The sequence below is a fragment of the Drosophila santomea genome, chromosome X, assembly GCF_016746245.2.
Source record: "Drosophila santomea strain STO CAGO 1482 chromosome X, Prin_Dsan_1.1, whole genome shotgun sequence".
Lineage (NCBI taxonomy): Eukaryota > Metazoa > Arthropoda > Insecta > Diptera > Drosophilidae > Drosophila > Drosophila santomea.
Window position 1 is genome coordinate 3498223 of NC_053021.2, and position 15457 is coordinate 3513679.

General features: G+C 41.0%; 1 protein-coding gene across 16 annotated transcripts in view; it reads right to left on the reverse strand.

Annotated features, from left to right (window-relative positions):
• LOC120454995 (neurobeachin) overlaps nt 1–15457 on the reverse strand; it is a 159126-nt gene that overhangs the window by 38461 nt on the left and 105208 nt on the right. For all 16 annotated transcript variants that reach the window (XM_039640797.2, XM_039640798.2, XM_039640801.2 and 13 more), the window contains exon 2: nt 8337–8441. In XM_039640797.2, coding sequence (XP_039496731.1) covers nt 8337–8441 — 105 coding nt within the window. The remainder of the gene's footprint in view (nt 1–8336; nt 8442–15457) is intronic.

Below are 15457 nucleotides of genomic sequence, written 5' to 3' on the forward strand. Positions count from 1 at the left end.
ACAAAGTTCGATAAGGAATGCAACCCTTTTTTCCCCGGTTTATTATTTTCGGTTTTTTTTTGTGTTTGTTTTGTCTTGGGACCAACAAGAATTCACTAACAAGTTAATTGAGAGCAATTTTCAGTTCTCTCATCGTTGAATTAAATTTCCCGGGAAAAGCGGGAGTTCAAAGTGGGGTTGCGATGTAATTAAGAATTGACCGAACCCGATTCCAGAGACCCGAGCACGTTGTCCCTGCTCAGTTGGCCATTAAGGTGTCACAAATTGAAAGCGAGCTGCGAAAATCGCGCTTAAAGTCGCGCGCACAATCACTGACGCCTGACGGCGAAGGAAAATGGGAGCAGGGTGGAAAAACTTAAAATAAAAAATGTAAAAAAGGGTAAGTGGAATAAAAGTATAAAAAGGATCATCAAAAAAAAAAAGAAACGAATTATGTCAACCTTTTGATGCTGTCAAGTGCCGCAAATTGAATTATGCACACAGAAAAGGTGACGCCAAAGTCAACAGACTCTGATTCCCCTTTTTTCACACTTTTTTCCACGACTCATTTATGTTCTTTCTTCACTTGAGAGCACTTCTCTTGACAAACAGTTGGACTGCTTTGCCTCTCAAGCAGTCGTATTTTTATAATTTGAGATTCCTTTGAATGGATAGTTTTTGAGCAGCTAAAGATTTGTACCACCCATTTATGCATTGAATAAATTTATTACAAATGTTGGTGTTTTATGAGTTCTAGATTTGTAAATTAAGCTCAGTTTCTGGCTTGTGAGTTGTGAGCCAGAACTTGAATTCGCATACAGAATACGAAGCGAATCGAAATTCGCTGGCGAAGCCAATGGGAATCGCATTAAAATTTCTCGCATAAATCGCAAAATGTGGTGGATGGTGTGGATTGGGGGAAAACAAAAGGAAGCTTTTGAAGGGGGTCCGGTGGTTTTTCCGAGCGGAGTTTGGGGGTGGTGGTGTTGCCGTGTCAAACATGAAATTCAATGGTGTTGGCAAAAAGTGGCCGAAAGTGCTGCTAGCATATGCGTACTACCGGCAGTAGAGGGTTAAGCGGAACCATCGCATTTGTGCAAAAGTTTCACGTTGACATTTCCATAATAATTTTCTTTTTATTCTCTCATTTTTGTGTTTTTTTCGGTTCTTTAACTTTTTTTTTTCTTTTTCCCACTTTCTGTGATTTTATTTGGCATTTTTTTGTCGGCCGCAAAAAGTTTGCATTGCTTTTGACGCACGACTGAGTAGCGGAAGTGGGCGGCGGGCTAAAAAAGTAGGCGGGCCATCGAGTGTGGGCTGTGAATGTGGGCAAGGCTAACCCCTTGTCGGCGATTTGACCCCTTTCCCTACTCAAAAGCATAAGCTTTCGAGGCTGTTGCCTTTTTGCATATTGATGAGGCTGAAGAATCTTTTCGAACTGCGTGGAAAATGGAAAATGTGAAATCTAAAATCTATGTTCCTAAAGGCGGCGTCGGCGGCGATGTGCGGAAGGGGTGGGTTAAAAGCGCGTGTCAAAATTGAATGACAAAACTCATGTGTGTGGCATTATGCCGCACAAAACCTCACCTCTTTCGCATTTTCTAACGGCGACACATGTGCGTTGATGCTAAGCCCACAAGCCAAAAATGCAAAGCAGCTCAAAAAGTATTCCAAACAGTTTTTCACAGCGACCGCCAAATCCAGACATAACGCCCACCGCCCACCAGCCTCCGCCCCTCCGATCAGCCACGCCCATATGGATATAGCTCGTGTGTTGGTCCTAAGGCTTTAGCGGAACAAGCTGAAGAAGCTCTCAACTTTATACATTTTTCATGGCTGGCAGCAAAACGGAAAAGCGGCATAACAACAAAAGATGAAAATATAAACAAAAACGCAAGAGTGACAAAAGAGAAAAAACAGCTATATTGCGGGAAAAAATTTATATTTAAATTTTTGCAAAAAATCAAAATTTACTAACTTATTGTAATTTAACCTTAATTCAAGGAAACCGGAGCAAACTACGAATGCAAAAAGGGAAAATAGCCAAGAAAATATAACTGAAATAATATTTGAAAAGGATTTTTAATAAGTTACAAATTAGAAAAATCAATTAGAGAATATTTAGGGCACCTTTAATTAATCCCATTGCCTATTTGAAGTCTCCTCCGCCCTCTGACCAATAATGTGCTTTTAATTTCAATTGAAATGAACTTCCAAGTTGGCTTTGGATTGGCTGTATAAAACTTCAATTGCCTATATGCTTTGTGCATCCAAAATTCTTCCAAAATACCCCGTCGTACTTAAAATGCTATTAACTCAAGCGAGAGCACAAAAAAGAAGCACAAGGAAGAAAAAAAAAATATTGAAACTTGTGCGGCTTTTCGGCTTTTCGGCTACGCTATTTCGGCCCATTTTACTCCAAACCATTTTGGTAATTCTATTTTTTTCTGCGGAGGAGGCGTCTACTTAAAAATACATTTACACTTTAATGACGCCGACGCGTCGGTCTCAAAAGCGCTCAGAAAACCTAGCATCGAAGCAAAAACAAATCAAAAAGAAATTAAATGACCTTTTCACATGCCAGACAATGCTTTAAACTCAACGGGTGGCCCCAGAGCGAAAACCACCGCAAGGCCAGGCACCAGTTTCCATAGGCGGTAGGTGAATGGTGGGGGCTGCTGGGGGCAAAATGGAGGGCGGTCAGGAGCTCGGGGTCAGGTTCGGGTGATTCTGTGTTTGACTGTCGTCGTTGCCATCGCCGTTGTCCCCTACGTGACGAGTGCTGCCAATAACGAATAATAAAACAAGAAAAGAATCCCAAAGGGGGCACCAAAGTACAAAAGAGTGTGGGCTAAAATCGGATTTCAAGAAAATATAGAATATCTAAATACCCTGTTGACATTTCAAAAACGCAGTTCTATATACTTTTGGTTTCGATAATCGAACAAGCAAATAGCCACAGCCTGTATAAATGTTACCAGTCTCGTCTGAGTGTTACCAGCCTCAGCAAAGATATAGGAAATTGGTTATTATACAGTCCATTCGTGACCCAAAAAGGGTATACACAAGTCCGGAAAAAAGATGAAAGCATATCGCCAGCGACACAAATGTAATAAAAGGCGGCATCAAAAGGCCAAAAACACACAAAAGGCAACGCTGCCAATACAAATGCCAGGTCCCGGCTAATGCTGAACCCATTTCAAAGTGTGTCCTTCCTGCCCAATCTCTCTATCTCTCTCTATTTCTCTCTCTCTCCCTCGTCTGCACCTATCCCCTGCGTTCCTTATCTGTCTATCTCCCTTTAGATGGCTGCCTGCCTGTCCGGCAATCCTTGCTCCATGTCCGCCGTGTCCGTAAAACTTTTGTTATTCTTGTGTGCATTTCAATTCGATTCTGTCTCTGCATCCGTCTCATTCTCCCCCCCCTCCTATCGGAGCAATCACAATTCATATTTAATGGCGAGTTCGATTCCTGGTGCCCTGCATTGGCGTTGGCATTCAGGGCCTTGACTTGCCCGACTTGCAGTAAGCCACTTGCATTTCAATTCAATTCGCTGTCAAAGTGTGACCAGGATTAAATGAAATTAACTTAATTCTAACAAAAATCCATAACCAAATATTGTGGCCGATTTGCAGTGTATATATATACAAGTATATATATTTATTTCGCACCATGATTGTCAAATAATAACTCCAAACGAAGTAAAACACCCCCGCCTGCCAAAGAGACCAAAACAAAATAAGCGCAAAATAAATCCCCGAAGAACGCTGCCAAAACATAATCTTCTTATGCTCATTGCTCAGCATTACGCAAAACACAGTCACACTGGCGAATGGAAAATGGAAACAGGCAGCACCAGGGAGCACAACAGCAACAACAACAAAACAACATCGAGGGGTCGGGTGGGTGGCCGAATAGGAATGGAAAACTTATAAAATATCTGCGAGGAATACAAATTCAATTCATGAATAAATTTCATGTATAGCCCTTGGCTGGCTGCTGCTTTCTATTTTATGTATTTTATGGCGTGTGCCTACGTTATGTTGTCGAGGTTGCCATAGGGACACCATACCATACCACTCCATACCATTCCATACCATACCATAAAGAGGATAACACAGAAATGGAGGCATCTGCATTTCTGCCTGGCTTTGCCATTGCCACCGTAGCGGCCGTGGCAGCAGCAGTTGATGATTTACCAAAGAGCCAACATATACTCCAGATAATTACGGCGCAGTCTAGACTTTAAAGCATGGTCTAGGTTTGGTTTCCCTCTCCCGATAAAAGTTGCCAACTGGCAACGGAAAATCGTTGGCTGCCACTGACTACCACTGCCACTGCCCCTGCCAACATAATCGCAAGTTAATCCTCCGTGTAACTTTACCACCAGCAACTGGGCATTTGGGCAGCAGAGTGGTTTTTTCCGGGGCAGGTTGGAAAATGTGGGGACGCCCTGTTCGAATGTAGATAAGCGGCCCTAAGCCAAAGATACAACTTTTAGATACTTGCCAAACTGAAATGTTGCGATGGCTTCGCACTCCCGCAAAAATAGCAGCTAAAGCAGCAGCTTAAAAATGTTTCATTTTTATCGCAGTAAGTCAGAAATCCGAATGAGGAAGAGAAGATGCTGAAAATTCCTTTCCATGTAATGTCAGGCGGATATCTCTTTGCTAAGGTTTCCCGAACCTTCAAGCGAATGTCTTTATCCAACTTTGATGTTTGACTTAACTCAGAACAGAGACGTAGATGCCTTTACTCTACAGAAAAATGTTCCCATGAAATGCAACCCCAAAAAGAAAGAGGCTTGCAATATTATTTATTTAACAGTGTGCCCAGACTCAAGTAAGCATCGATTACATAAGAGGTAATGAAGTACTATGTGAGGTCACCATTCAGCAATCATATATTGATAAAGTGACTACATAAAACTCGAATTTTTTTTCAAGCCTTAGGCGTAAATTTACAAAAGCTGTATGCCCTTTTTCCAGCTTTTCACTTTTAAAAATACCACCTGCCTTGGTCAACTGTGAGCCATTGTTTGCAGCTTTAACAACGTTATTTACAGCTCCGGTGGGCGGGATGTAGTACAAAAAGGGGAATGCAAACGACAACGAGATGAAGGGAAAACAAAAAGCGGAAACCAATTCGACGAAAGGTGAAAGGTGTTCGTCTGTTGATTCGACCCTCCTTTGAACGACTCCCCTCCCTTTCCTTCTGTCCTCGCACTTTAACCGCAGAAATCAGCTGGGGGTCATGGGCCATTTCCACCCATTTCCCCCATTTCTTTTCTTCACTTCTGTTCTTTGCTCCGTTCCTTTTGAGCTCTTTTTGACTGTGGCAAGAGTTACGCAAATTGCTGAGCTGGCAAAGGCTGTAAAATTTTATTGGGCATACACACAGCTGACGAGCCGGGACAAATATGCGGTGTTTCGGGGGGCGGGGTGTTGAATAAGTGTGGTGATTCGGTAGGTCCTGTAAATTCCGGTGACTGGTGGGTCGCATTACGGCCTTAATTTCCAAAGAAGCTTTGATTTAAACGCAAAACACGGCGACCAAAGGGCGATGAATTTATTGTCAAGAGTATAAAATGTTATAGCCCCGTAAAAAAAAAAACTAAGGGCTTAGGAGAGAGCGTGTCACCTGTCGCCGGGACAAGGACTAAAACTGTTATTTGCACTTGGCTCAGTTACGTGCCGAATCAATTGAGCAACGGCTGAAATACCAGGGGCGTTGTTGCGAGGGGGCCTTACAAGGGGGCAGCAATTTCTGGGGAGACACACGACTGGGCACTGTAGTTGTTGGGCATAAATAATTTGAGTCGCCTCCTTTACATGCACAATGTTTACACAACACCAGTTGGAAAACGACGAAGGAAAACCAAATTTGTTGACCAAACTAGTTCGAGGACCGAAATTTTGAGTACCCTTGTTATGAAAAATCTACGGAATAGCTGTGATACATAATTCAGAACGTATATTATTTATGCAACATTATTAACTGGACAAATCCTGAACGAATGTACATATTAAACAAAGTTTGCATATATGAAATTACAAAGTAGAAAATTTATATACTTCTTAAGTTATTCGCTTTCTTGTAAACTTTTGGGGCTAACATGTAATGCGCCATGAAAGGCTGCATAAAGCGGAGTGCCCATAAAATTGTTGTAAATTCAGTGGATGGCTGCCGTGCGGTTCGGTGGGTTGTGGGTGGTTAGGAGGCTAGGAGGAGGAAGGTTAGGTGGCTAGGTGCTATTGGTGGCTCACACCTGCCTCGCATGCCAAATGAAGTAAAAGATCTTGGCGCCGGAAAATCTAACAACGTTTCCACACACCGGGTGATGCATATTTGATGCTTGTTTTACATATGCCAACAATCCAGGGACACATGCTTATGCTCGTAGCATATCCTAACCACCCAGCCATCCAACCACCCAACCACCCAGCCATCCACCCAACAGCACATGCAAAAATTTGTCACTGACAATTTTCATTAATTTAAAAAGCCAAATAAATTGTGAAGCTTCAACCGCAACAAGAGCAAACATCTATGCCAACATAGCGGAAACAAGCAACTGACGCATATCATTAAAGAGTAGTTACTGGGGGTGGTGCTGGGTGGTTGGGGTGGCTTCGTTTTTCCGGGCGCATGGTATGCATATGTAAGACGCTCTTAAATGGATCGCTTGTTTGTGACGCACAAAACAAACACACTTGAAGGCAGGTAAAAGATGCCAGAAACCACTTGCCACCCACGAACATCACCCACACAAGTACACCTTCGCAAATCAAAATCAAAATCAGGTACAGGTACAAACCAGGCGGCGTAAAGGTGGTCTGAAAAACGGCAACACAGCTTTTTGGCAAAGGAAAAGTCAATGCTAAACTTGCAATTAAACAATAAAAATATACAATTTCACATTAAGCCCTTCATTTAATGAATACTTAAGAAACCAAGATTATTTTCCATCTGTATGTTATGTTTATAATTAAATAGAGAAAAGGAATTTAACTGGTATATTATTGTTTTTCTTCCCTGCTCTAAAGCTCCTATTAATTAAAATGGAAATTTGATATTTTTCAAAGATTAATGTACCACATTCTGATAACGTGCTGTAATACTCCAGTTAAAAGGTGAAAAATGTAATTTATATTCCAAAGGCGCTATTGAGTGCGATATAAATTTGGTTATCCGCGCAGTCTTACAAATTTTTTTTTTACAACTTATACGCTGTGTTTTTCCACTGCGTAAACGAGGAGGGTCAACGAACCAATGCAATGGAAACTCATAAAGCGGCAACTTTGTTGCGATTTAACACGGGCTGTTTGCCCATATGTATTTATATAACTGCGTACATATGTATGTAGTATATGTGGGATATATAGCTCCTGTAGCTTCAACTTCCGATGTCTGCGCCTTCGCACTTTGGATGACACCGGCAGCAACCAGAAAACCAGCAACCCACTCAGTCTGCCAGTAGAAAACACTTCCTGTCATCACACACACACATATACATGGTGGTGTGGGCGAACGTGGGAGTGTGTGGGTTGGAAAAAAAAAACGAGAGAACCACCCACACACACGTGAAAAGTTACAGGATCCTTTCGCCAGCAGTCATGCTAATAATTTGATGGCACAAGCGAGCGAGCAGCGACAACGTCAGGTGTAAAATATTGTTAAGCGCAAACACAGAAGCACACCCACACAAAAATACACTGAGCCAAATTGTATAAATTCATAATGTTGTAAAGGGAATTACGAAGACACTTGATTGCGACTGCTGAGCCATTTAAGATTAGGATCTGTCCACTTAGCATTACACTGCTTTACTCCAAGAAAACTTTAAGCAAAATCTATGTGATTGAGCCCCAGCTCTATTTGGCTTTCTTTTCGAGAATTTGAATAACATCATTTTAGGTCACTATGTAAAATGGTAAAGCATAAATGCGATTAAGAAATGATTTGAACTAAATCAGATTTCAATAAGCTGTAGACAGCTTTTCTCTTCGTGTATCTTATATTCATATGCAAATCGGGGGGAAGAAGAGAGTAAGGCCAAACGCCGACGATGAAAACGGGGAAAAACCAGCTGGCGGAGCGAGTTGAAAGGCATTTGGTGTTGATGTTGCGTTTTCATTACGCGCAATTTCGGCTGCCACGCCTCCTGTCCTGGTCCTGTTAATTTTCTTTGATGCCGCAGCGTGAATTGAATTAAATTCTATTAAAAAGTCACCATCGCACAGTCGCTTGGTTGCCTTCATGCAAAATGTACATGCAGATGTGTGTGCCGAAAATCTGCGATTTGCCGCATACTTTATCGCGATTTTGGGCAGGACCCAGAAGTAAGAATAACTCACCTGCAAATTGGGCGGACAATGATCCAGCAGCTCCAGCATATGTTTGATATTCTGCGCATCCTGTATCACAAAATTCAATTCCATATCGAATTCACCGCCGACCAGCTGTAAATAAAAATGCTCATTTATTGAAACATGTGATTAAAACGTGTGCGCAGTTTGGACATTGTTTAAACAGTAAGGGGGAATTGTTATAAAAATGTTGAGAATTAGTGTCGATTTTAATGTCTTTTTTTTTGGAAGTTAAATTTATTTTGTTGGTTGTGCATGTGGATAATCTGGGGACAAAATATGCGAAAAGTTGACGGCAGATTTGTAATTGGTAAAGTTTGAATTGGAAATAATGGATGTGTGTTTTCGAAGCGTGTGTTGAAGTGGGTCGGACACGGGAAACGCAGATGTTAAATAGGAAATGACTGACAAAAGTTTATCAGGGAGTCGAGAGACAGCCATGAGATAACAAAACAGAGAAGAACGAACAACTATATGTTGGCTTAAATCCGTTGATTGGATAAAATCAATGTAGTTTTCATTTATCTAGACCACACAAAAGCGCAAAAGCCCCAGATAACTTTACGGGCTACTTTTAATTGAAACCAAATCGAATGCGTTGCAGTTTCGATTGTATGTATTTAGTTATTTTATTTTTTTACGAATTTGCACTCAGCGTGGGTCTTCTATAACAGCAGATTCAAAAGATATTTGTAGTACTTTTTAGGAACTTTACTGCTTTTTAGCCTAATTGATTTGTGAAATTTCAATATCCATCCATCAAAGTCATCTTCTTTATGGCCTTTTTTTGGCTAACAGTTTGAAGAGCACCACTATAAAAGCTTATCACTGCATACTGTTTCAAAACTAATTCACTTTGATCGATGATGATCCGAGTTTAAAAAGCCCCATTTTCATATCAAAATGAGGGCTTTAAATGGGAGTGAGGAAGGGTATTATCATTTAGCAAACCATTTGCTTGCTGTTTTTTCTGCTACAGGAAAAGCCCCCGCCCCCAGGTCTTTACTTTCAACCCCATTATTGCTTTTTCCCCCGCCACCCAGTTGCTAGTTTCCGTGGGCTTAGGCTAAGTACAGTCGAGTGTGTTAACTGTTTGGGGGAGCGTGTCCTAGACACATCCTTTTGCCATCGAGGAGCAATCAGGGCGTCCTTTCAGCGGCAACAACAATAACAATCAAGGATGCTTTGGGGGAGGAAAACCCTCTTGCCCCCCAGTCAAGCCACAAAAAAGGTTCTAACTTAATTATGCCAGGCGCCAAGAAAATCCACTTCCATCGAAATTTCCGCCACCCCCCCTTTTAAGGCACCCAATGTTGCGCCCAATGTCAATATATAAATATATATATTTTCGCCAAATAAAATTGTTTTTCTCGCTTTTTACGCGCTTTAATGAAATCAGCAAAAATAAATTCAATAAATTGATTAGAGTAGTAGAAATAGAGACGTTTCTCTGTCTAGCTCACAAGTGGTTACAAGTGTCCTTACACCAAAAGAAATAAGAAGTAAACACACAAACACCCACACATACATACCCATACACACACACACACATACCCTTAAGGCGGTATAAATCGCCAACAGTATTTATGTCTGTTTTCGTTTGTTTTTCTCACATTTTTTCTGTGTAGGAAAACTTTGGGCGTGGGTAGTGGTTTTGACGGCCGACAGTTTGGCGCCTGGCCATCAATGGACCACACCCACAATCCAATCCAGTGGCCTTTACCATTCGACCGATCCAACCCATCCAAACCCACCTAACCACCCACTCACTACTTGTGTACGAGTGCACTCGAGAGCCGCTTTATAATTATGCGAAAACGGTTTTACCGGTTTTTTCACCCACATATTTTTTTCTGTTTACGTTTTGATCCTTTTCTGCGGTTTATGGCCACTACCACGCCCATGACCACGATTTGCCTTATCACCTGGCAACAAAAAAATAAACAACAACAAGAGCGAGAGCGATAGGGTAGGGGAAGTGGAAGGGGCTGGAAAAAGTAACAATATGGCCAGCAAATCTGCCTTGATGCGAACGTAAAGCGAAATCAAAGCCAGAGACTTCTCGCCCTCAGAATTTCCATTCCCCCGTTTTTGAGTGGCAGTGAAAACAAACAGCAGCAGAGGATCCAGTCCTCTAAGTCCCTCGGATTAGGGAGCAATTTATAATGCCCCTTTAAGTCGGTTACCCAACGAAAACGAACCAAATTTAACGAACAGATTTTCGAACAACGATCGAACAAATTGACCCAAATCTATTTATAAATACTTTATATTCTTTGAAATCTGCTAAAATTGTAAATTTACTAAAAACTTTAATTCTACTTGTAAATAATTTAAAACTTAATTTGTGAAAACTTGTTATATAGCGAAATTCCATTGTGCGAAAGCCACAAGAAATTAATCTATTTAAAACATAATAAAAGAAAGTGGAAAGAAAAAATAGAGGGGGGTTGAGGGGGTGCAAAACGCTCATTCATATTTAAATTAAACTTTGTGGAAAGTTTTTCGAGTTTTCCTACCCATCAAACCAGCCTCCCAATTAACGCCACCACCACCCATTTCAGCGTGTCTTAGTACAAGCATTTTAAACGCCGCTTAATTATATTCGTCTGCCACCCCAGAGAACAGCACTCACTCCCCACACCCCTCCCTCAGGATTTTCCACAGTTTCCCCAACGTTCCACTGTTTTCTCCAGAGAAGCGTCTGGCTCTTCGGGCGCACCTTCTTCTAGCACATTTAGTCAATTTTAAGTTCATTTAGAAAAAAGTTTTTCCATTCTTTCCATTTTCTTTTCCCTAGATTTTCAACATTTCATTTGTGCGGCGGAAAAGCTGTGGAAACTCTGGCATTGACGTGTCGCCTTGTTATCCCCACCCACCTGGTCGCTTCTTTAAAGTAAATTGAATTCCTATTTTATTTAAAATGCGCATTGAGACGCACTAAAAGTTTCTGAAGTGGCGCCATTTCCCCGGGGAAAAGTGGAAATGCCATTTTTGTTCCCCGTTTTGTTTATTGGGCGGGTGAAGGTGTAAAAATTACAATTTTACACTGGCAATAAGACCGAAATTTCCTTCTACGTTTTTGATCTTTTTTTTTTTGGGAACAAGGAACTCGATTTCCCGTCTTTCTCTGTGCAAAGTGAAAGAGAGTTTGTCTTATCTCTTTTGTAATTCAATTTGATTTTAACATGGAGGTGGCAGAAAGGCCGGAAAATATGAAGGCACGTTTACTGCATTGGAACTGTAGTTGTATTACATGAACACAAAAGTGTCAGTAATATGTGAAAAATGTAGTTAAAATGCATTGCCTTATAAAAGATTTAAGTGAAATTCAAACCAAATTGAATACAAGTTTCTGGTAATGTGTATTGATTCGTTGTTGCTCGCCAACCTCTGTTCCACGTTACTTTTTTGGCCACATTTTCAAAGCCATTGGCAATTCCCCAAGAACCTTGATTACGCCTATGCAGATATTCACAGCAATTGAGTCGCAGGTCTCGGGAAAAAAACTTCCTTTGCCATCTATTTCCATTTCTTGTTTGGGGAAATGCGTACTGCTCTGTTCTGGCTTTTCCCGACTATTCTCGCCAGACTTACTCACACCTATTTTGGGTTTTTCTTGGGTTTTTCTGGGACAAGGCCCTCTTCACCATGGCACTTCACTCCCCTTTGCTTTGTGCCGAATTTCCTGACTTTTCTGACTTTCCACACTTTCCCAACGCCCACAGCAGCCCCACGCCCCTTTCTTGTGTCATTAGGGAATATTCGCAGTTTTCTCGTGGTTAAGGTTTTAAAACAGTTTTGAAAAGTACACAGACTCTGGGGTTCCCCTTCCATCCTACGCTTATCACGCGTAAAAAATGTTGCCACACTTTAAAAAAAAAATTTTTTTTTTGCTACTTTTAAGTTTCAGTTTTGGTTTTGTTTTTTTTTATTTCTTTTCGGTCTTCACTTCTTTTGTGTGCCTTACTCAATTTCTGTTTTACTTTTGCTCGAAACCAAAGGCACGCAAAAGAAAGAAAAGAATTGCTCGTTGGGGAAATTTTCGTGCTCGTGCTTTTTAATGTTTTTTCTTCGGTTTCTTTATATATTTTTTGGCTTTCTTGGCACCTCCTTGAGGGCTTCCCAAAAGCAACTTGGTAGATTACTTTTGATTGTTCTATTTGAATATTTTACAGCTGGCATTGCGGCAACTCTCTGGCTGATGGCCTCATTAGTTGTGACTCCATTCCGGGATATATCTGCTGCTGTGCCTTTGCTCTTTCTTACGAATTATTGATGATCTGGGGATGGGGAGTGGGGGTGAAACTTCCATTTTCCCCAAATCCGTAACTCCCACATCATTTATCATCACGAACAATTGCCTCTGGCCTAAACATTCCCCTATAATTATTACTTTTCCACCGACTTTCACTGCCTTTCACTTCTTTGATAAAAGGATTCCTTGGTGCCCCATATACACATACACGCTTAACAGACAGACATCAATCAGATTCCTGTGAAAAAGCACCGAAACAAACAGAGGAAAACAATAAAGCAAAAACAGATGGCATGTGGTTGGTTGCACTGTTAGAAAGTCAATGAAATATTTATTAAGTTTGGTAATTAGGAAAATTTGTAAAGCGATTTTTAACAAACATTTTTTCGATTTTTTGATCAAAAATAATCCGTTTTTTTTCGATAGCAGTAAAAATAGTTGTCCAAAACTGGAATGCCATACCTCTTTGAATTCGTAACAAAATTCCCTATCGATCCATGTACATACATAGAAATGCAAATTTTTTGCCATTTTTCGCAAATTTTGATGATGATTTTGAGTCTGCAAAAGTGTGTTTTGCTCTCTCTGCTGGCTATTTCCTATTTCCTAATATTTCAGTTTTCAGTGTAAGCCCCGACTCCTTGAATCCAGGTTGCTATATTCTCCAGCCCTATTTTCGACATTCAACATTTATTTATTTTCTTTTTTCCCCGCTGCCTTTAATCTGTTTTATCTGGCACAGCTTTCGCTCCACGGCTTCTCCTTATCAATATGCAAAAGTTCGTTCCGGCAGAGAAGGCGAAAAAATGGGGAGTGGGCGTGGCATGTTGGAAACTTTTGGCTAGGCGGCAGCTGATTGAGTGCATAGTCCAGTGGACAGGAGGCTTGGCAGGGTCGAAGGGGAATGGGAAGGGGAAGGACTCACTCCTCTGCACTGGAAATTGTTAAGCATAGACATTAAAATATATGTATGCCATAAAAATACGCACATATATATGTGTATATACACTGGATAGATTTGGGAAGTTGACTGAGCACAGAAAACGCTGAAAATTGTTTATCACCATGAAAAGTTTTCAGTTTGCCCCTGCTACTGGTTGTTCTAGTTGTTTGTTTGTTTGTTTGCTTGCTTATTTTTCCTATTTTCCGTTGCATACTTTGCAGCGCATGTGTGTGTGTGTGCCTGTCCTTTGCCTGTGTGCGTTTTCAGTTAATCGAAAAAGTTAATCATCGAAGTTTGGCGCCACAAAAGCTGCTTGGTCACAGCGAAATGTATTTCATGAAAAACAAATAGAATTAAAAAAAGCTTAAACTTGCTATGTGGGTCTTAGTTAATCATCTTCGGAAAATTATGCTGTTAAATTTAATAATTCCGAGTAGTTTCAAAACAATTGAGTACGCAGAGTATCTTGTATAATGAAAAATAAAATTGGACATTTGGCAAATTAGAAACACTCGGTGTGCGTTTGCACTGCCTTTTCATCTTCTGAATGTGATTTGGCCTTCTTGGCATTGATTTCGAGGCTTACAATTATAACCTTCCCAGTTGATTGGCTGCCAAACCAGGCCCAATCAGCCAGCCAACCACCCCAGAAACATCGAACCAACCAAAGGAACATCCACCATCCACCATTAGCCACAATGGGCCACTTTGGCGGAAGTTTTTCCCTGCCCGGCAAATATTTTCTAGAGACGAAAAATTGCATTGCATATTATTTGCTGATTGATTGAGTGATTGATTACTGGCAAGGCACCTTCGACAATTTTAGACCCCAACCTTTGCTATTAAAAGGAAAACACCCTCATTGCTGTTCTACTGCTTTGCTGCCTTACTGCTTTTACTGGTGGCACATTATAGTCATCACGTAGAAATTTTATAGGCGCCGTTCCATTGAAAGCTTTACAAATTGTCATTTGAGCCTGGGGAAAAGAAGCGAACAGCTAGCAACGCTGAGTTATTAAGTGCCAAATGACAGTCCTCTCCTTGTCCTTTGACATAGACTTGACTGTCGGGACTTTCCGCCTCGAAACCCTCAATCCCTCAAAAAAAAAAGAACGCGGCCATTAGTTTGTCATTGTCTGCGACATCCTCGACTTTGAACGTCAATAATTGAGCGTAAAATATGATTTAAGAAAAAAGAACGTGAATGGTGGTTGGAAGTATTCGTTTTCCAGGACGAGATGAGCGCACCTGCACTTGTCTTGATTGCTGTCTAGTCAGACTTCAGGATAATAAACGAAAATTCCACTTATATATTGTATGTACACACGTACAGATATACTTGTACGAGTATATAGGACGGCTCCTCCTTCGCCGCAAAGTTCAATTTGAAAATGGTGCGGCTAGGTGGATAAGTACTGCTTGACTGCGCTTTTCAATCTGCACAAAAAGCCAACGAAAAGTCGGCGAAAAATAAAGACAGAGCGATAGAAAGCACACACATTACTTGCACAACAAAATGAAAAATTAAGAAATCTTCTGCAGCGAGCACAGCGAGAAATAATAAAAGTAATGGAAGAGCAGAAAAGGCAAAGGCAAAGGCAAAGGCAAAGGATTCAACGGTGGCTTTTCGCCACGAATGCATTTGTCTGCTGATGGCGATGTTCGTTTCGACCGCAATTCATCAGGAAAGCAACTTTGTCCAAGATGGCAGCTGGAATCGGATGCTAGACAGGACTCTGGATTGGAACAAATTAGATGACAGGATATTAATCTGGCGAGCGGCCATGGTGGATTATTGATGATTTCTGTTGCAATTCAGGGCAGCACTGTTTTCTTTTAGTTCGATTTGCTTAAGGAAAGTTTTATTCAATAGCTAAAGCCCGCTTAAATAGATTCTATCTGAAGGTT